The 22,735-nt window shown below is 36.0% G+C and overlaps 1 protein-coding gene across 14 annotated transcripts in view; it reads right to left on the reverse strand.

Moving 5' to 3' along the window:
* The window catches only part of LOC120525036 (E3 ubiquitin-protein ligase TRIM39-like), a 133,196-nt gene that overhangs the window by 41,107 nt on the left and 69,354 nt on the right, over nucleotides 1–22,735 (reverse strand). For all 14 annotated transcript variants that reach the window (XM_039746993.1, XM_039747019.1, XM_039747092.1 and 11 more), the window contains 2 exons: nucleotides 17,076–17,117; nucleotides 3,957–3,983 (listed from right to left, as the gene is read on the reverse strand). In XM_039746993.1, coding sequence (XP_039602927.1) covers nucleotides 3,957–3,983; nucleotides 17,076–17,117 — 69 coding nt within the window. The remainder of the gene's footprint in view (nucleotides 1–3,956; nucleotides 3,984–17,075; nucleotides 17,118–22,735) is intronic.

Genomic DNA, 22,735 nt, shown 5'->3' on the forward strand with positions numbered 1-22,735 from the left:
TGATACGAAATAGCCTGCCCATTTAATTAATTAGGAATGGATAGATAAATTAAGGTTTTGTACAAATAATGTTTTTCATTTTTCTTCCTCGATGGATTCTGGCACCCCCGCAACAGCTGCTCGCACCCCAAAGGGTATATATATATGTGTGTGTGTATATATGTGGATATATATATATATATATGTGGATGTATGTGTATATATATATATATATATATACATATATATGTATATATGCATGTGTGTATATATATATGTGTATATGTATATATCTAGATATATATGTATATGTATATATGTATATGTGTATGTGTATATATATTCGAGGCTGGAGTTGGAAGGAGGACGCAGTGGATGGAGGCGGCCCATTGTGGCCAGGACTGTTTGGGTGATTTGGGGTTTGTGCACGGAACTGGGTCTTTGTGACCATGTATATATATATGTATGTGTATGTATATGTATGTGTGTAGATATGTATATACTGTATATATGTATATATGTATATATATGTGGATGTATGTGTATCTATATATATATACTGTATGTGTATATTTATATATGTACATTTGTATGTATATGTATATGTGTATATGTATATATATGTGTGTGTGTGTGTGTGTGTGTGTGTGCAACACTCATAACAGTGACAAAACAATTACATTGACAATCATGTTACGTTATTTTCAAAATGTTTCCTTTTCTTTTTCATTACTTCTTTAACACACTACTTCTCCGTTGCGAAGCGCGGGTATTTTGCTAGTTTTTAATACTTGAAAATATCAGGTCTTTATATTTCTGGTTATATGTGCTAAATCACGCATTTGATTGCATCTTTTCCATAAGGGTCCTTTTATACTTATTATTATGAAGATTAATCTTTTTTTATTGAATTTGTCATATCTCAAATTTCATCAATAATTGTTTATTAAAGTTGCTTCTTATATTTTCTCAAAAAAAACTGAATTACTTCATTATGTTTGATGATCAAATTTGTAAAAAATATACTTTTCCCTTTTCACCCCCTCAGGAGCAGAATTTGGAAAAATCATTTCTTAGTGGGTGCCTACACCATAAAGGAACATATCCTCTAAATGTCATGTTTGTAGGACCAATGCTTGAGGCTTGGTGTTTACAAGTACATTACAACAGCAGAAAAAAGCCAGTGTCTTTTTGATTCACGGCTACTCGAAGATAATCCCTGCTAGAAATTTATCACTTCTCACTAATTTATTTTAGCACATGCACCAAGTTTTAAAAATTTAAGTCGTCTGTCTTCAGTGTTTGTGGTTTTTCACTAGCTTTTATATTGTTAACTATTCTATGTTTATCTGTTTCAATCACACATTTTAGAAACTTACATATTTCAGATCAGATCTCTGTAGATTAGTTATCATCATTTAAACATACTGTATGCTCACCAAATGTGGTATCTTGTACTAAACCCCTGTTTCTTCATCTAAAAGTAGTTCTCTATTTTCCTATACAGAAATTACATCAAGCTGCCACATTGACATTGATCACATTCCCAGTGACTGCCCATAACAACAGTTAACAAGATAACTGTGACCATGAATAAAACACACTCTCCTGTTTGTCCTGGCCCAAGGTTTTGGAAACTCTGATAATCCTGGCCATCATTACAGACACTGCTCATTTAAAGTAGGAGAGCAAATCCAATATAATACCACTGGTACATCACCTAAATACAATTTGTGAAATACAATTGGCACTGCTGTATACCTGCTGTAAAATTAGCTAAGTGCTTATCAATTTGACTCACAATAAATGACAGCAAGTGGCTTAGTTCAGTTCTTGAACCGCCTTAAAGACTCATCACCGTCTTTACCCTCACCCTTCTGAAATAGATGAACAGGACCATATGTAGCTTTTTTTTATCAAGCCATCAAATCAATGTTAGATTACCTAGTGTTAGTGGACAAAAAAGATAGAAAATACTCTTATAGTTTAGATACAGTCACGCCATGGCAAGAACTGAAAGGTTTTTCACTGTCAATTTCAATGTCTGAAACAATGCAAAGAATGATGGTTCAGCCATTTGGGGCAGTTCTATACATCTCTGTTTGTTTCTAAGTGATGGTCTCTCTCAGCTATCCTCCTTGATGCAAATCATTCGTCTTTTATTTGGTTTTCTCCTTTCTACTATGTTGCCCATTTTACTAAATTTCCCTCCTTTATTCTTTGCACATAACCAGTACCACATTGGGCTGGATCTTTGAAATTTGTCACCAGTGGTCGTTTCATTCTTTTCCTGGCTGATTTCATCATTATGGCCTCTGTCTGAAAAGTATTTCATCTTCATAACCACTAGTTTTCATATCTGTTGCTCTTTTACAGTCCATATTTCTGCACCATATATTAGAGTGGATCTAGCAATTGTTTTGTAGTGGAGTGTTTTTTATCTTAAATGGAATCTGTTTGTCACAAGCCACAATTTTGATCCTTTGCCATACATTGCCTGCTCTTAGCAACCTTGCCTACATTTCTCGTGTTAGATCCCTTAATTTTTCTATCCAACTTCAAAAATATTTTAAAGATTTCACCTGCCTAAATTCTTTCATAGGTTCTGCCACTCTTACTTTCTTTGGCTTGACATTAGCTGTTCCCAGCTAAGCCTCTCTTTGATCCTTACCCATATGAATTTAAAGTGCTTGTAGCACTTGATTCCATTATTGCATATTCCTTTTTATTCTTCCTCTGAGTCCCATCTTAATGTGATGTCATGTGCATGTGTACCTTTGTTCCTCAATTCATCCTGACAATTCTGCTGATATAATCCAGAATAATGATGAAAAACAGAGAGCTTAATGCTGAACTTTGGTGTGAACCAGCTTTCAAGCAGTAAGTATCAGTTAACCCAAAACTTGTTCTACATTTTATTTATGGCTACACTATAAAATGCTACTGCCACTGTTATCACTTCCACCGATACCTTGTACCATCTGAACACTAGTGGAACCAACTCTCTGTGTGTTTTATCATAAGCTTTTAACTGGAACTCCCTCCTTCTTTTGATCTGCTACCTAATGATGAACAAGGGGTCTATCGTGGATCCAAATGGATCCAACCATAAGTTTTTTTTTCACAATTACTTTTATTCTTTCTTCTGCAATATTTGCACAATCTTCATGCTGTGTTCCAGTAATTTGGCTATACTAAAATTATAACATTAAAACATATTTCCATTATTCTTAAAAACTAGCACTAAAATGGACTCTCTCCATTCTTTCAGTATGCTCTTTAATCTTCATACTGCTTGCAACACCCTTTCCACTTAACGCAACCTATTATTTTATCTGCACATACTTGTCCACTGAAACCTCATCTGCTCCTACTGCTTTTTCTGCTCTCATCTTGTCTATTGCCACTTTCACTTTTTCTATAGATATTTCTAGTTCTGGTACACAAGTTGGATCACAAATTGCTGACTGAACTGTGAATTACATGTCTTCATTTATCAACATTCCAAAAACACTTCTTCTTCACATCTTCAGCCATAATCTGTAGTTTTCCTTCCTCATATAAAAGGTTTTGTTATTTCATCATCTTTTGCAGCACAACTGGGCCTTGCCATCTTGTACAATTTCTTTTGTCCCATCTTTGCCCCTCTTTCAGTCTCTTCATATAAGCTGTGTTAATGGCTCTTCTATCTTTGTCATTCTTGTAGCTACTTTACATTCCACTTTATTGTCACTCAAATCCAACTTAATTTTAACCTTTTTCTTTTTCTGCCTCATTCACCTTTTCAGTCCAACACCACTATTCTCTTTTTGTTCTCCCTCCAAACACTGCCCACCCACACAGATCCTCTACTATTTCAACCAGCAGTTCCCTCATATAATTCCAATTATTCAGAAAAGACAGTTGTCTGAGTGCCAAATGTTTCAAATGATAGAGCCTCCCAATGCACAAGATTGCAAAGAAGTAAAAAAGTTTACCTGAGCTTTTCATCAGGGGGTTCCTTTCTATAAAGGGGAAAAATACAAATAAACATTGGTTATGTACTTACACTGTACTTTCAATTAACAACTACAGACCTTATGCTGTAACTGTTTTATGTTGCTCTGAGTATAAATACAAACAGTAATCTGTTCCATCGGTGTAAGTACTGTATACATTTTAAAACAGAAGACATGAAACATACAAATTTTAAAGCAATAAAGGGTACTGCATACTCTAAAGTCAATGCAATTATATTCATGTTATGGAATACTGGAGGACTTGTGGAATAAACAATATGTACAAAAGAGGAAACCAAAACTGAAATATTTAGTACATTCTCCAATTATCTGTATTTATAACAGAATAACTATGCTATGCTTTGAATTGAAAACATAATTGTCAAACACTAGGAGGCAGTTACAAAAATGAAATGAGTATCTCAACTCATTTTAAAGAAAAATATTCATTTTCACTCTTAAGTTATTGTTGAGCACAGTTGATTTTATAAAAGGACCTGAAGTAAAGGAAAGGGGCTTCATTAATTACACAGTTACGGGCCGACTAAACTTCTCACTGCAGTATTTGATATAAAACACACTTGAGTATCAAAACCACAATTAATCAAAGTAGGTTAATTACAGGTTCAATACACATACAGTATTAATGATGTGGAAAGAGTAACTAGGAAGAAAAGAAACATGCAAACTCCACATTATTAACTGCAGAACAGAAAACAAAAAAAGATTAAAAAAAAAAGAGTGTCGGCATTGCTAACAGCTGTGCTACCCAGAAAGCAGCTTCATTTCAAATGAATGAATAGGTTTTGCTCTTTCCAAAAGATGACCTCAGTCTCTTGTCATAAATATTCCCTTTCCGCCTGTTGTCATTATTAGCAGTGGTACTACCATTATTATTGTTGAAGATGTATCTAAAGTATATGTACATCTTGCTTCATCCATCCATCCATTATCCAACCCGCTACAGGGTCACTGGGGTCTGCTGGAGCCAATCCCAGCCAACACAGGGTGCAAGGCAGGAAACAAACCCTGGGCAGGGCGCCAGACCACCACAGATTTTGCTTCATTCATATGACAACACAGAAGGTTTGACTGATGATTTTAATAATTGTTATGGATAAAAATAGTAACAATAGTTAAGACTGCAGGTTTGAGGGTTTGGATCTTAAATTTATCAGGTGAAATGTGTGCTAAATTTGGACAAGATAACTGTTAAGTGACAGGGCTAACACATTTAAATGTGTTAGTCACGGAGATAGTACATATATAACTGAAAGATAGTTTATGAACAGAAAAGAGAACCATAACTTTTATTTAAGAAAAATATAAATTTTTCTGTGCTATACCTAAGAAACTTTTTTTAATGGTCATCTATCAGTACTTTAAAAAATGTATTTTCAAAAAACGGATGTTGCTAGCAAAGTCAGATCCATTTTTGAAAGCAAATACGAATGTGAATATCCAGCTACTCTTTATTGCCAGCACTGTCTGACACCTACAGAAGCAAAGTGTGATACTCAGGCAAAAAAATGACAGAACACCTGGATTTGATAAAATGAGATAATCTCTCTTTGCAGTGCCAGGAGGAGTAGACCATAAATGATGAAAAACAGATCATTCCAAACATAAGCTGCATTTACCAAATTATTTATTGCACTTTTGATTATGTATTTCATAATTGCCACTTTATTTATTTCATTTTGGCACGAATGGTATTCCAAACTGATGGGAATTCAAACTGAAAATGATTCCAGAGAATGAGATCATGTATGCAATATCCTTCCATAGTATCTCTCAAAATTATCTTATAAATGCAAGCTTTTGAGGTAACTAAGGCCCCTTCATCAGTCAGGTGCCTGATGAAGAGGCCTTAGCTGCTCGAAAGCTTGCATTTGTAATCTATTTAGTTAGCCAATAAAAGGTGTCATTTCACCCTACTTTCTCCTGTATCAATCTATGGCTAACACGGTACAACACTCTACTGCTATCAAAATTATCTGTCAATTAAGGATACAAATAATACGCCAAGTAATACAGTTTTCTTGACTTTGGCATATCTCTCTTCCTTGTTTGCCTCAACATCTTGAAGTTGGGTTCACACTCCATAATGAGTGTTGTGGAAGAATATATGCTCAAACTGTATATTTCTCTTCAGGGTTTGTATTCTGCTCTGTTAACTTTATATCCAATCACTAGGAAAATAAACATAGTTGTTTAACAATAAGTAATGAACTGGGTTTCATATATGTTAAATAGTTTCACACTATTTAACATGTATAATTTCCTTTAAGTTGTAACCAAATCTGTATCTTTATAGGTGTTTTAGAGTTTCAAGGAAAGGCATTACAACATTGGCGGACAAATAATGAGGAAACAAATGCCATCTCAAGAAAACAAAGGGGTTAACAATATTAAAATCATGAGTAATAATAATGTCAACATATAAAAGGGGAATTATTATGAAATAGCCTGGGCACTTGCAAGATATCTTGTTTTTTACTATTAAACTCTTGATTGTTGCATGGTACATTCTACCTGTCGACATTAGTTATATTTGTAGAATTTTTTTTTTTTTTTTTGATACTAAAGACTAGAAAAGAACATCACATCACAACTGCAACAAAGGTCAGTGTTTGCAAGTGGCTTCAATGTCTGGTTTTTGAAGTCCATCAATGAACTCTATTGTCAGTTTGTGTAATGCTAATACAAATGGCCAGGAGATGTCACTACAGATTTGTGTTCAAACCCTTGAAACAATTGGAATGTTTTAGTGCTTCACAAAGCTTTACTCCAGCCATCATTACTTCTGCCCACTCAAATCTTCATTTTGCATTTTTCAAATAGTACAATGCAAAAGAAGGGCAATAAAATGGTATCTAGGATCATAGGATTACATGTTGCCTGAAAAAAGGGCCTGAGTTGCCTCGAAAGCTTGTATATTGTAATCTTTTTTAGTTAGTCAATAAAAGGTGTCATTTTGCTTGACTTCTCACCACATGCAACCCTTTAAATAGGAAGTATAGCCACACCCCCACGTCCATCCACCCCCACCCCAAAACCAGGGCAGGTAGGCAGACGCACACAAGCATGTACATTTAAAGGTTACTTTCTCAGACTTTTTTCCCTTCCTATGCCTATTTTTTCATAGTAATTCTGGTTCAGTCCTGAGCTGTACCACATTGGTGTGTGCACATAAGGCATATTTGAGAGAGGCCTTCATTTAATTGACCTCAAAAAAAATAAGCAGACTGAAGAAAGACACTCAATACTTACTCGCTTACATTAACCTAGAGCTTGAAAATAAAGTCTTTTCCTGATACAATTTTAAATGATTTGAAGCACCTTATGAGTTTAAAAAGCTTGACCTCAATAGGTATGAATTAGTTAAGAAAAAACCTAGACTTATTATTCACAAAGCGAAAGAACTAATATTGTATCTAATGAAGTTTCATTTTAAATGGCTAAATCTGGGCGACACAGTGGCACATTGGTAGAGCTGGGGCCTTGCAGTATGGAGGGGTTCCCATTCTGAGTGTTCCCTCTGTGGACTTTGCATGTTCTCCCCATGCTCATGTGGGTTTTTTTTTTTGGGTGCTCTGGTTTTCTCCCTCAGTCCAAAAAACATGCAGGTTACCTGAACTGTTATTGCTAAATTGGCTCTAGAGTGTGTGTGTGTGTGTTCACTCTGTGTCTGGCTTATCACTTACTTTTATTATACTTTTGAAGAAGCTACCTAAAACACACATTTTTTCTAAAGAAATGTTTGAAGTTGTTTAATGGTGAAAATTTCAAACCAGACAAACCTCCTTCATCTCCTGGAAATCTCCTATTATGATCAATATTTATTGTGTTGGTTTTATATTTCAAAAACAAATGCCAGGGGATACAATCCATTTCATTTATATCATTCAGTATGCTGAACCAAAGACTGTTCCTATTCTTTTATTACTTCTTGACAAAGCATTTGATCATGTGCATTGGTTCAAGGTGTTCCTTAAGTCCTGTTTACACAAGGAAACATGGCATTTACCTTCTCAGTTGCATCCAGTAACAGATAGAAATAAAATAAAATAAACATTGGTCAAATTTGTCTGAAGTTTTGAGTTAAAAAGAATTACTTACAATGCACTCTTGGTACTGTATACACAGTCTTTAGCCAGAGTGTTGACAGAGGGTTGCTGAGAGCTCCCTTTGATATTTTAAATGAGACCAGACCTTTCTTTTGACTTTAATATTCACTCTCAGTACCCAAATTGAGACTTTTGGTTAATAAAATATGAGCTAATGCAGATAATATTTTAATTACATTACTAGATCGTCTTAGCCCTTTAACACTAGAATTACCAGAGCCTACGAAAAAACTCGTAAATCCGTGCCACCTTAAATCGCTTCTTAAAATCGTTCACAGCTCTCCACCAGCATCTTTTGTCATCTAAATGTGCTGATAAAAATCAGGCTGCAAGCAGCCGGCTATTCCATCCCCCCACCGACTTAGAACGTGCACAAACTTCTCCCAGCTCATGCCTTGATTGATTTTCTGGGAGTGAAGTGGAGTTTTAGAGTGGAAATAATAGATCATTGTTTGGAACACACGCATTTCATGTCTGTTCCGTTTCTACAGTAATCTGTGTAAACACATTGTTAAAACAGAAACGTTTTTTATATTCTACTAGTAGATGACAAAATGTAGGCATAAACTATATAATGTATGAAGCCTGAAGTATCAAAGAAATACTTTCACAAAAGATACAAATTTAACACAACAATTGCGCTTTTATTCAAAAATATACGTAACTGCAGAAACAAAATGCCGCCTTAACATGCGACAATGATACTCATCTATTATGACTGCCTCTGTGGTGTAATAGAATCAGCTGCCAACTGGGAATCAAAAGGTCTTACTATTTTAGAATAAAAACATACAGTACATTTGATTTCAGTCAGTAACAGCCGGTGTAATTTATGATACTTGTAAAGGTTAGCTTTGTTTTTTTTTTTTAGTCAGTTTTATTATCTCAGCCGCGTTCACAAGCCCAAACACACCCCACATCTGCATCTGACACTGCTGTTTTCACATAGACGTGCTGTAACAGAGGTAAACTCAGCTCCCTTCTACATCAGAGCAAGAATGCATATACCATTGCTTGCATACTAAAGTGTTAACAGGCAATTTTCGTGGCATTACACACATTTTTGAGTATGCCCTCTGCACACTACTTGTGACTTTATGCTTTAGGAAGTAAGTAAATAAATAAAGGTAAATCGTTTCATAAAATGATTTCTTCAAAACGTCGAATGTTATTTATTTGGCACGGACATGCTCAAAAAATACATGTGTAATGCCAAAAAAAGTGCTTGCAGCCTGATTTTTATCAGCACATATAGATGACAAAAGACGCTGGTGGAGAGCTGTGAACGATTGTAAGAAGCAATTTAAGGTGGGATGGATTTACGAGTTTTTTCGTAGGCTCTGGTAATTCTAGTGTTAAACTTGCTCCAATAAATAAAGATTTCTGCTTGATCACATTATAATATCAATAAAACAATGCTCCATTCTTTTCGTGGCTCCATTTCTTTCTATTTTCAATATTAAAACTTTAAATACTAGCTGACAAACAAGTCGATATCTTATTTGGATATATCATTTTCCCTCAGTTCCCTCAGAGGATCTTATTAGCTTTCTTAAATAAGGAGATGAAATTAACAAAGAATTTCAACATCTCAATCCAGAACCATTGCCGTGGGTAAAAAGAATTTGTATAGCCAAAATGATTGTGCTTCCAAGATTTTTTTTGCACTATTGATTTTTTGTTCCGTAGTAAAGATATAGACACCTGGCAAAAAGATATATTAAAATTTATTTGGAAAGCCCGTAAACCACAAATAAATAAAACTGCTTTGGTGAGATTCAGAACCTTGGGAGGTATAGTGGTACAGTATTTGTTAGTCTGCATTGGAGCAGTAATTGCCAGATCAGCTAAACAAAAGACGTTTCTTTAACAGTTCTGATCACTGGGTTTAAATTGAGAGCTATGTAAGTAGATATTCAAATTCAGCATGATATTATTCACCCTGATTTCTTCAGCGGTGTATGTTGTGAAATCTTGACATGAATATAATCTTTTTGACTTCTCCTTAAATTACTTCATTTTCATAGTACTTCAACAATTAATTGCAGGTCTAAATTTACATAGTAAAATGAATACTTACTTGTCTTTTATCTGGCTATATTTTTCATTCTTTTCATACTTTAACATAGTTTTTCATATAAAGAGTACTATAAATTTCTGAAGGTATGTAGTTATATTAACTTACTCTTTCTTGTTCCTACTGAAAGCTCCACTTCTTTTTTATATTGGTTTAGTGACCTTTTGACTCGACCCAGCAGACACTAGAAGTACTCCTGGGATCCTGTTTAAAGGGAGCCATTCTCCCTTACCTTAAAGAGTCAGAGTTAGGAGGCAGAGGAAAACACTTGTGAGAAGAACAGGAGTAGGGAGAAGAGAAAAGGAAAGATTCACCTTCCATTTACTTTCTCTAGCATATAGAATTTACTTGGAGGAACAAACTATGTTATAATTGAACCAGTAATTACAGGTTCTGAAGTTTGTGGCTCAGTACCACCCCCTGTCTTTTCACACTACACTTGGAAACATTTTGTAGTCCCTCCTCCCAGAGGCTCACAGACAAGCTGACAGAAGCATTCACTGACCTGGGTCTTCTATTTCTACCACATGGCAGTGGCCGTTTTACCCCAAATTGTGAGTTATTGAGGGGTTGCTAGAGCTCAGTGTTTTCTGCAAATAGAAAATTTAGTGGAGGGGTGCCACTGAAATTATTTCCACCATTGCATAATACATCAACAATAAAAATATAAAACTAATTTCCACATCATGCTTGACACTTTTTAAAGCTCATGCATGAAAACTGATACCAAATTAACCACAGTATATGATTTTAGTAAGAGATGTCAAGGCTTTCTTCTTTTTTTTCTCTACTTATTATTGATTTTTGCAAGAATTTAAATGACACTACATCATAGTGACATGTTCTGATAGTGATACAACCGAAACATTGTCATGGTATGTAGTTTCTGTAGTTTCACACAAGTTGTACTTACACTGTACTATATGATTATTTTAACAGAGTCCCTCTGCAACTTTATTTAATTGTTTCAACTTGTTTCAACATTACTCCCACACCACTCACAACAAACCATAGGGAACGTATTTATTGTACATGATTCACTTTTAAATAAAACATAGTCTGACATATTATTACAGGAAGTTATTAAACTGGCAGCCTGGTTTATTTCATATCATATTTATATCGTTAATATAGAAATAATGATAGAAAGCATTCAAGAGAAGCATATGGTTAAAAAACACTTCTTTGACTCATCAGCAGCTTAAAAACTTACAAACATTCTAAGCAATCAGTCCGTTTATAGTGCCAACTATAATAGCGAGGATAATGTAAATAGTAAAGTGGAAAACTTTAATTCTAAAGTAAGAGCTGCTGTTGACATAGTTGCACCTGAAAAGACAATTAAAAAATCTACTAGCATTGTTATTCCATGAAAGACCCAAAGAGTGTCTGATTTAAAAAGAACATGTCGTAGAGCTGAGCGTAAATGGAGGAAAACTAAACTAACTATCCATTATGAGATATTGAAGGTTAAAATAAACTAACTATCCATTATGAGATATTGAATGTTAAAATAACAGAATACAATAACACAATCCGTCTTGAGAGGCGCTGCTATTTCTCTAAGATTATAAATAACAATGCTAGTAATCCCAGAGTCTTATTTTCTACAATTGATTGTCTGTTAAACCCAGGGAACACAAAGGAATGCTCCCAGAATACTTCCAGTGAAACCTGTGAGAACATTGCTGTATTTTTCAATCAAAAAATTAATGATATTAGAAATAACATAGTACATCTCCCCAACACTGCGGAACCTCCTAAGCCCCAGTACTCCGTTATAAACAAATTAAATTCTTTCACCAGGATATATTTACCTAATTTACATAGAGTAATCTCTCAACTGAAACCCTCCACCTGCATCCTTGACCCAATACCAACAAGGTTTTTCAAAGAAGTATCGGTAGTGCTAATTGATAATATTCTTGACATAGTGAATTCGTCATTAAATACGGGGGTCTTCCCAGACTGTCTTAAGACTGCTGCAATTAAACCCCTGCTCAAGAAAAATAATCTTGACCCCTCTGCTTTTGAAAATTTTAGACCCATCTCTAACCTGCCCTTCTTAAGTGAAATTCTAGAGAAGGCAGTCATTTTGCAATTAAATGACCACCTCAATAAACATGCTATTCTTGATAAATTTCAGTCAGGTTTCAGAACAAATCACAGCACAGAAACTGCACTCGTTAAAGTAGTAAATGACTTGCGGGTAAATGCTGACAGAGGCCATTTATCTGTTCTCATCCTCCTAGATTTGAGTGCCGCATTTGACACCATTGATCACAATATTCTTAGAAATCGCCTTAGTCAATGGGTGGGCCTCTCTGGCAGGGTCCTAAATTCATTTGAATCCTACCTGGCACGGAGAAAATTCTTTGTTAGTTGTGGTAATTACAACTCAAAGACACATGATATCCTATATGGTGTTCCACAAGGCTCTATCCTGGGTCCGCTGTTATTCTCAATCTACATGCTTCCGTTAGGTCAGATTATCTCAGGTTACAACGTGAGCTACCACAGCTATGCTGATGACACACAGCTGTTACGTATCAATAACACCTGATGACACCGACTCTCTCGATTCACTAACACAATGTCTCACTGGTATTTCTGAATGGATGAATAGTAATTTTCTCAAACAAATAAAGAGAAAACTGAAATTTTAGTGATTGGCAATAATGGATTCAATGAGGTTATCAGAAATAAACTTGATGCATTAGGATTAAAAGTTAAGACGGAAGTAAAAAACTGTTAAAAAACAACAGGGGTAACTGTTGACTGTAACCTGAATTTTAAATCACATATTTATCAGACCACTAGGACAGCATTTTTTCACTTAAGAAACATAGCAAAAGTTAGACCTCTTATATTATTGAAAGATGCTAAGAAATTAATTCACGCTTTTGTTTTCAGTCGACTAGATTACTGTAACGCACTCCTGTCAGGACTACCCAAAAAAGACATACTGTAAATCGTTTGCAACAAGTGCAGAATGCAGCTGCTAGAATCCTAACTAGGAAAAAAAATCCGAACACATTTCTCCAGTTTTGATGTCACTACTGTCACTACTAAGATTCTCTCTCTTTCTTTCCTAGGTCACGAAGCGGAAGTAGAAGCAGACAATGGCCGACAGTGAGATGAATCGCGTTGCAGTCGTCGTCAAAGAACTCCAGGCACTCGACAAACAGATTCAGAAACTCCTGTCCAGACGAAGGTACCTTAGAGACTTGAAGGCTCAGCTGCTGGATAAACCATCCTCAACATCTGAAGTTGACGTAACATCAACCCCACCTCGTGCCGCTCAATTCCAAGGGCAAGTAAGCTTCACCCCCGCGCCTCGTAGGAGCGACGATGACGTCGATGAAGACCTCAGGGTGTTTTAGCTATGCAGGTGGGGGATCAAGGCTAGAACACCTCCATCGGCACAGGCGAGCATCTCAATCCAGAACCGCTTCGACCCTCTCCGCGTCCCCAGTTTGCCTTCAACCCCGGGTGATGTAATCGTGGTAGGTGATTCGATTGTACGAAACCTCAATATCACATGCCCTAACAGAAAATCTTTTGTTTCTTGTTTTCCCAGTGCTCAAGTCCGAGATGTGATGAGATGTGCGCCGACCATCTACGAGAAGCACAAAAGGGCAGTTGGATCCATTATTTTACACACCGGCGTAAATGACAAAAGGCACCGACAGTCGGAGGTTCTCAAGGCTGACTTCGCAGCACTACTTAAAGACACGAAGGAGAGGAACCCATCGACAAAAATCTTCATCTCGGGTCCACTACCTCTTGTAAGATGATCATATGAATACTACAATCGTCTGCTGGGTCTAAACATCTGGCTGAAAGGCTTCTGCGAGACTCAAGACATCGGGTTTATTGACAATTGGGACCTCTTTTGGAAAAGGCCGCGTTTCTTCAAGCAGGATGGACTGCATCCGAATAGATTTGGCACCTGGGTCCTCTCCGAAAACATCGCTAAGATAATTTGTCTATCTTGACTGTCTATTTCTACTGTAAACCCCTTCCGTAATGCTACTGCTTTGCTAGGAAATAATGGCTTAACAAAGTCTTCCGTAAAAGTGCACAACATTAATAATCTAATAACCAATCTTAATGCACGTAAAAAATCTAAGCAGTGCGGCATAAACACCAATAATTTAATTGCAATTACTACTTTAGATCAACAATGCATTAAAACTATAAAAACAGATTGTAGGTTACATAAAAAATATACACAGAGTGGCGTTAACAAAAATAACTTAGTTTTTGTTACAAATACCAATAACGCGCATAGAACTCAGCTCTGCCCCTCCAAAACATTAAATATGGCACTATTAAATGTTAGAGCTTTAACTAACAAGACATTTTTTATAAACGATCTTATTAGTGATAGAAACATTGATTGTATTGCACTAAGTTAAACGTGGCTTAACTCAGACGGCGTGGCTGTTTTAATTGAATCTACGCCTCCGGATTACAGTTTTACTCGTGCAGACCGCCAGGGAAAAAAGGGGGGCGGCTTGGCAAACATTTATTCCAGCCAGTTAAAGTGTAAAGATGTTAGTTTTGCTAAATTTAAGTCCTTTGAGTATCTCGCCGTTGTTATTCATGGAGATTCTCACGTTCTAGTATTATCCGTGTATAGACCTCCTAAATTTAACGCGTAGGAATAGGAATTCGCCAGGCTAATACAGCAGAGCACTTTAAAAAACTGCTGAAAACACATTACTTTAACATGGCTTTCTCCTAACTTCACTTTAACTTAATCCGGATACTCTGCATGTTCAATTCATCATAATAACTATTCATAGTGGCTCTAAAAACTGTACTAACCCCTACTCTCTCTTCTGTTTCTTTTTCCGGTTTCTTCGTGGTTGCAGCCTGCGCCACCACCACCTACTCAAAGCTTCATGATGCTCCAACAATGATGGACTGAAAGCCAGAAATCTACGTGACCATCATCATCAAATCCTTCCGTGAGAACCCTAAATACAAAGAGGACGGTTTCATTTATATTAGGTAGATTGCCCATAGGGGACTGGGCGGTCTCATGGTCTGGAATCCCTGCAGATTTTATCTCCAGCCGTCTGGAGTTTTTTTTTTGTTTTTTATGTCCACCCTGGCCATCGGACCTTACTTATTCTATGTTAATTAATGTTGACTTATTTTATTTTCTTAATGTGTCTTTTATTTTTCTATTCCTCATTTTGTAAAGCCCTTTTCAGCTACATTTTTTTGGTATGAAAATGTGCTATATAAATAAATGTTGTTGTTGTTGTTTCACCTAAGCTTTACACCATGCAATGCCATTAGCCGACATGCCTGCTCTGTCCACACATAACAGTAATTCTGTACTTTTATTTAGCTCTTTTCTTACTACTCAGAGCCCCTTTCATAGTGAAGAAAGAGACTTACTTCAACCATCACTAAAGTGTAGCATCCACCTGGATGATGTGACGGCAGCCATTTTTGCACTAGTATGTTGACCACACATCAGCTATCTAGTGGTGAAGTGGTGAGAGAAATAAGACAACTAGACACAGGGGATGATTAGGGGTCAGAATGACTAGACTATGGCAAGCAATTTAGCCAGGACATCGAAATACATCTTCCACTTTACAAAAAATGCACACGGATGTTTTTATTACCACAGAAAGTCAGGACATCAGTTTTACATCTCATCCAAAGGACAACGCCATTTTTACAGCACAATGCCCTCCATAACTCCACTGGGGTATTGGGATCCACATTCAGACCACCATTTCTCATGATGTGACAGTGTGCTGTAATATAAATTAGAATGGCTGTCGGCACACCTCAAAATAGTAATGAGTTCTGGTTGTGTATGTTACATGTTTTTATCCGTAAATGTCATATTTAAATTTTTACTTCATCTTAATTATACCAAAAAATCTATTTTTTAAAATTATTTATTTATTATCTATTATTTCTTAACATATTTATTTGCTTTTTATTATTAATGCTAACAATAAATAATTGGTAAAATTCAGTTTTCTATGTGTTTTTCAATTACCCAGATTCGTGCAATATTAAATAGTAAGAATCAGCATAAACATTAAGCAATTGATTTAATTACATGTATGAATTAACCCACACAAAATGTAACTGTAACACCAAAATATATGGAAATGTTCATGCAATCAAAACAGTGACATTTACAGAAGGGAACCCTTCATCTCATCACTCCAACAATCCTGCCAACCCAAGTGTCCCCACTGCTAGATTTGATTTTTGTGGGGAAAAACACATATAAGGTACATATTAGCTCCTACCTGGCCACTATAGACCAATATAAAACAACAGCCACTGCATCAAGTTGTATTTCAGTCTCATAGTCACTACTAGCCCTCAAGAACAAGACCGCAATAGAATTGATCTCTTCTCTTGAAGCAGCTCTTCACACCTTACTTGTAAGGAAGAGGTCACTTAAATTATATTACCCCTTTAATGTTACTAATTCAAAGTTTAATACTGAAAAAGGTTACGTGTGTAATAAATGACCAGAATTAACAAATATCAGCCCTAATTACTGTAACATACACATACAAATGCAGTCTTAAACATTTGAATGAAACTGTAGGTCTACAAAAATTCATTTTGTCAATTGAGCTGGTCACAAACAGACATTGTAGTTACATTTTCTTGAAGTATATTATGAGTATTTATATTACTTATTATTATATTATTTATATTTATATACAGTAAGTGCCGTACCATATGGACAATTAAGTAAATCATTTCAAATTTTAACATAGAAGTTAGTGCATATTTAAAAAACTAAATAACTACTCTTATTATCATCAGTATCAGTAAGCAACCTCAAAAAACAAAAGACTATTCTTCATCAGTTTGCTATTTATAGCTACTTACCTTGATTAAGTCTTAATGTTCCACATAGCAGGAAATAACACACTAAAAAAAGGAAATGTTACATGTTTTATTATCTCTGTATTGGAAAAATATTTTACTAGTAGAAGCATTATAATCTAGACTGAGTCAAACACATCTCTTTTTTGAGAAACACTTAATTAAATGATTAGAAAAAAGTCAAATGCATTATGAAGTTTTTCTCAACAGGATTTAGAACGTTGCTGATTGGCACAAGGGGTTAACAATAGTGGTACAGTGGGCACAATGTAGTACTGAAGCAGTTATTGTAACTTTTATACATATTCTGATGACAACTACTCATAATTAAAAAAAAAAAAACGGTAGATTTACTTTCCTTTGTTTTTCATTTTTGTTCCCTACACTTTGCCTTTTGATTCCTAGTTATTTTTGATCTCCAATTTATGCCTCTGACTTCATGTAATCTCCTGGTCTATCCATTAACACATCTCAACTCTTTACCACAACAGTTTATATAATGTATTAAGGTTTTTGGTCTATACAACAGTTGATTATTCTCCATAGTCTTACTGTGGAAACTGTTGCGACAGCTGAAGTCAGTATCAACAAGTGAAAAATATTAAAGTGGGATGAATTTTGCTTATAAGTAAGACTACTATATATATGCTTCTAAACAGTTTGCTCAAAGTACTATGATTTCAACTTTTATTTCAGTCAAAAATAGTTTAAAACAGTTCAAAGTATTAGCAAGTGAATAAAACATTAGCAAATTTTTGATGAGAACAGGCCATTCAACCTAAAAGCTGTGCCAACTGCATCCACTTAAATTCTCGAAACAAACATGAGATCTAGCTTTAAAGGCCCCTGAAGTCCTAGTGACTACCTTACTACTTTGCAGCTTATTTCATGTGTCTGATTCTCTGTGTGGAAAAAAGGTTGAAGGCTTTTTACAAAAATGTATCTTTACAAGCTTCCAGCTGTGTCCCTATGTTCTTGTTAGACTCATTTTGAAGTAACAGTCTTGATCCACTGTATTAATTACTTTCATAATTTTAAACACTTCAATCATATTACCTCTTAATCTCCTTATGCTTAAACTGAATACATTTAGCTCCTTTAATCTTTCCCCATAAATCTTCTCCTGTAGTTCTTGAATCAGCACAGTTGCTTCTGTGGACATTTTCTAACGTTCTGTCTTTTTGTAGCCCAGTGACCAAAACTGCACATAGTACTCCAGATAAGGTCTTACCCATGCATTATAAAGCTTGAGCATAACCGACTTGGAGTTGTACTCTACATATCAGGACGCTATATAACCTAACATTCTATTAGCCTTCTTAATGGCTCCTGAACATTATCTGGCAGTTGATAGTGAGGGGTCTACTATGACTCCTAAATCCTTCGATGCACTTTAAGCTTACTGGCCTATATTTGCTTGGATCTGCCTGGTCACTCTTTTTATATAACAGGATAATATTTTCCTTCAGAATTTCCCTAGTGCGCAGCGTGGAGTTCTAAGCTTAAAGATGGCTTAACGTCTATTACTGAGCTGATTGTGTGGCAATTGGTACTTGCAGAAAGAAAAGGAAGGACAGGAATTGGAGGTTAATACATTTGAGAAAGACAGTACTGCTGCAATAAATAATTTCATCGAAGGTCGTGCATGGAGCAGCAAGCATCTTGCGTGAGGCAGGAACAATCTCTGGACAGGGCGCCAGTTCGTCACTATCACTGCGTCACCATGTTCAATGCATGCTTTAATTGATATGATATGAATACTGAAATGGTATCAAGTATACATCTCAGCATTTAAATTATTCAGAGAACTAACTTGTCTTGAAGGTAATGGATTCTGTGTCCTGTCGGAGGAAGAGAAAGCCCATTTAAGAAGCACGTAGTGATTCACACACATAGAGCACATAGAAGAACACATATAAAACAAAGCATTTAACGTGCTACTTTAGTTACGATGGGATTTGAGAAACTAGTAAATTAAATGATTTTAAGATGAAGTTTATGATGTTCTACTTTAATGACAAAATAAACTACGTGATTAAAGTGGAAATTTGGAGATTAAATCTTTTTTCCCCACTGTGTCCCTATTTTATTTTCTTTTCTCTGTACCCTAATAAGCTTTCATATGACACTCAGACGGTGGGCTATGACTCGCCTTTTCACGGCGACTTTGATATCTGACAAGTTCTTTTTTATTTTGGGCACTGTGCGACTTTGTGAACTTCAGCTTTCGGGTTTCTCCAAAATTCAGTCACTCGATCAACTTCCTTTTGTTGTTTATACCACTGTTAAAACCAACGAATAGTACATTTTTCCTTGCCTCCACTTGGTATTCACTGAAATTTTTCTATTTTCCCTCGTGCTTTTGCCATTGCCTTTTCACAGAATGCTGAGGTTAAGGGCTATTTATATTGATTTGCATATTCAAAGAGGCATAATTCTGGGAGGAGTTGGGGAGTGCTAGTAGGCGTGTGCATGTGTGTTAAATTTCATGCAAACCGGGATTTATGTAGCGGAAGAATGTGGAAGTTGGCATTCACACAGTTTTATGCATCTGGATTTTTTTTTGTGCACGAACATTTCCACTTTTTTCCGTATTCCACATTTTAGTGTGAATTCTACGCATGGCGTTATGCATGAGGACTCTAGTGATGGGCTTGATTTCAGGCAGTTTAATCTGAGCAGTAATTCTCCCTCCTCAACTTGCAAATGACTCAGAACCTCCGTAGTAGTCCCATTTACCACTGAAAATGCATGTTTAGAGCATCTACTGTTTCACTACTATTTCCTGGTGCACTTCACCTCCTTCATGACTGTTCTTTTACTACTAAAATAATCTCTTTGGATCATCTTTCACCTTATCTGCTATATTCCACTCTGTCTTTTAGCTTCCCTAATATCTTTCTTTATGGTTGCCCCATTGTTCTCATATGCCCTATGATTCACATTGCAGTTATTAGTCTTATACACCTTATGCAGATGTTTTTTTCCTTTGCAGCTTCTTTCTTAACTCTTTATTAACCCACTGTGGGGGATTTTTTTTTTTAATTTCATACTAATTCCAAATTTAGGTATGTACATTACCTGTCCTACATTATTTGTAAAATGCATTTAAACCTGTTTGACTGCTCCACAACTGATTCCACGCTTAAAACCTTTTCACAGATTATTCTCCTTAGACTTTGCTGCATCTGTTCAAAATTTGTGCTTCCAAAGTTAAACATAACAGTTTTAGTCTTTGTGTCTGCATTCTTCCAAAACACCAAGAACTGTATTATATTATGGTCACTTAACCCTAGTAGTTCATTCACCTCTACACCCTCAAATCTATCCTGATTACAAAAAATACTAAATCCAGACAAGCTTCATTCTGCATTGATGTGTTAAAAAATAGTCACAACTTACTTCTGAAAACTCCTGGGGCCTCATGTATAACGCCGTGCGTAGAACTCGCACTATAACATGGCGTAAGCACAAAAGCCGAAATGTGCTTACGCACAGAAAAATCCTGATGCAGGAATCTGTGCGTACTCTAACTTCCACGTTCTTCCGCTACATAAATCCCGATCAGCGTGAAAACTAACGCTCGTGCGCGCATTATGTAACGCCCCAAATCCTCCCAGAATTACGCCTATTTGAATATGCAAATCAATATAAATCGCCCTTAAGCGCAGCCTTCTGTGAAAAGACAATGGGAAAAGCACGGGGAAAATATAAGAATTTCAGCGAATACCAAGTGGAGGCAAAGGAAAAACATACTATTTGTTCAAATAAACCGTGGTATAATCAACAAAATGAAGTTGATCGAGTGACATAGCGTGCTGGAGAAACTTGAAAGCTCACATTCACAAATCGCACAGTGCCGGAAATAAAAAAGAAGTCACATATCAAAGTTGCCCACTGTCTGAGTGTCATATGAAAGTTTATTAGGGTACAGAGAAAAAAGGCACACGGTGGGGAAAAAGCAAGAAATGTCAACTTCAATCTCGACATTTCCACTTTAATCACGTAGTTTATTTTGTCATTTAGTAGAACATCATAAACTTCATCTTAAAATCGTTTAATCAACCAGTTTCTCAAATCACATCGTAATTAAAGTAGCACGTTAAATGCTTTGTTTTGTATTTGATCTTCTACTCGTATGTGATCTATGTGTGTGAATCACTACTTGCTTCTTAAACTGGCTCTCTTCCTCCAACTGGACACAGAGTCCATTACATTCGTGATATTACAGCTCTCTGAATAACTAAAATACTGAGATGTATACGTGATGTCATTTTCATGATGATAGGAGTTAAAGCACATTATTAAACATGTGTTTCATGAGCCTCGTGCTCATGACAAGCATTTATCTTTTGTCGAAATTTGTTGCTGCGTTTTTAGCTATGTTGTTATTTTCTCTTTCTGTTTTATATTCAATATATATTGGCGGGCCGCCCAAGAGTCCTTGCTTTTCTTTCCCCAAGTAACTGATCGCCATACAATCAGCTCTGTAATAGACGTTAAGTCATCTGTAAGCTTAGCGCCGATTCTTCAAAACGTTTAAAGAACATTGAAATATCTTCGTAGTACATGTTTAATTATTCTATCCTTCACGACAATCCCAGTGAAGAATATAGATTATTTAAATGAAGTTAAAGTTTTATGTGTATAATTTAACAAACATATTTTGCTGCATTTCACCTTAAAAATGATATCGTCATCATATGTAAATACGCGCTTTATAAAGTGGCTCAGGTTGTGAGATATTATAACTGTAGTGCAAGTTTACAGTGGGGTGATTGTACTTATAAGTACAAACCGTTCTACAAGGAGCAATTGATTGAGTGCATTTAAAGTTCTTGGGATTAAACTGTTTCTGAACCGCGAGGTCTGTACAGGAAAGGCTTTAAAACGTTTTGCAGTGGCTGAGACAGCGTGTCCTTAAAGCTGTATACCGATAATTCTCTTTCCGATCAGCTGCTGCTGTGTTTCACACTCAGATACAGTGATATAAATACTCCGAGTCGTGCAGTGAGAGTAATAAGGAAAAAGATGATCCGCTGTGGCAACTCCTAACGGGAGGAGCTGAAAGAAGAAGAAGAAGAAGAAGTGAGAGCAGTTATGGTATTTGGAATACTATGGCTGTTCCCTGGACCATTATATTGTTACGAGTTAATTACAATCAGATGCATTACACTAATAAACAATATGCGGTTAGTTTCTGTGTATTTATAAAGCCGCGTCATGAAAATAATGAGTAATCACACAAGAACAGTAGCATTGCTTTGACGCTGGGTGCCGCCAGTTTGCAAAACCGAGCGGAGAACTTGCGTACGACAAGGCATGAGGTACCGTGGAAAAGTGCGTGGCTTTACGCCAAGTGTAGGTTTTATACATCGCGATTTGAACGTAGAAAAGTTCTTACGCAACATTTCTGTGCGTACGCAACGTTTATACATGAGGCCCCTGCTCTTGCACTCAGTTATTAGAAAGATTATACCAGTTAATATTCAGGTAGTTAAACTCTACCATGACTTATAATATCCTCCTGTAAACTTGCCTTTTTAATATTACTAAAAGGATGTGTGTTGAAATTACTGTCTGCATTGGGATACAAAGCCACATGTGCTCACTAAGATGGGACTCATCGTCCAACTTCTGTTTATGTCCAAATTCTGTTTGAC

Source organism: Polypterus senegalus, chromosome 1, assembly GCF_016835505.1.
Source record: "Polypterus senegalus isolate Bchr_013 chromosome 1, ASM1683550v1, whole genome shotgun sequence".
NCBI classification, from domain to species: Eukaryota; Metazoa; Chordata; class Cladistia; order Polypteriformes; family Polypteridae; genus Polypterus; species Polypterus senegalus.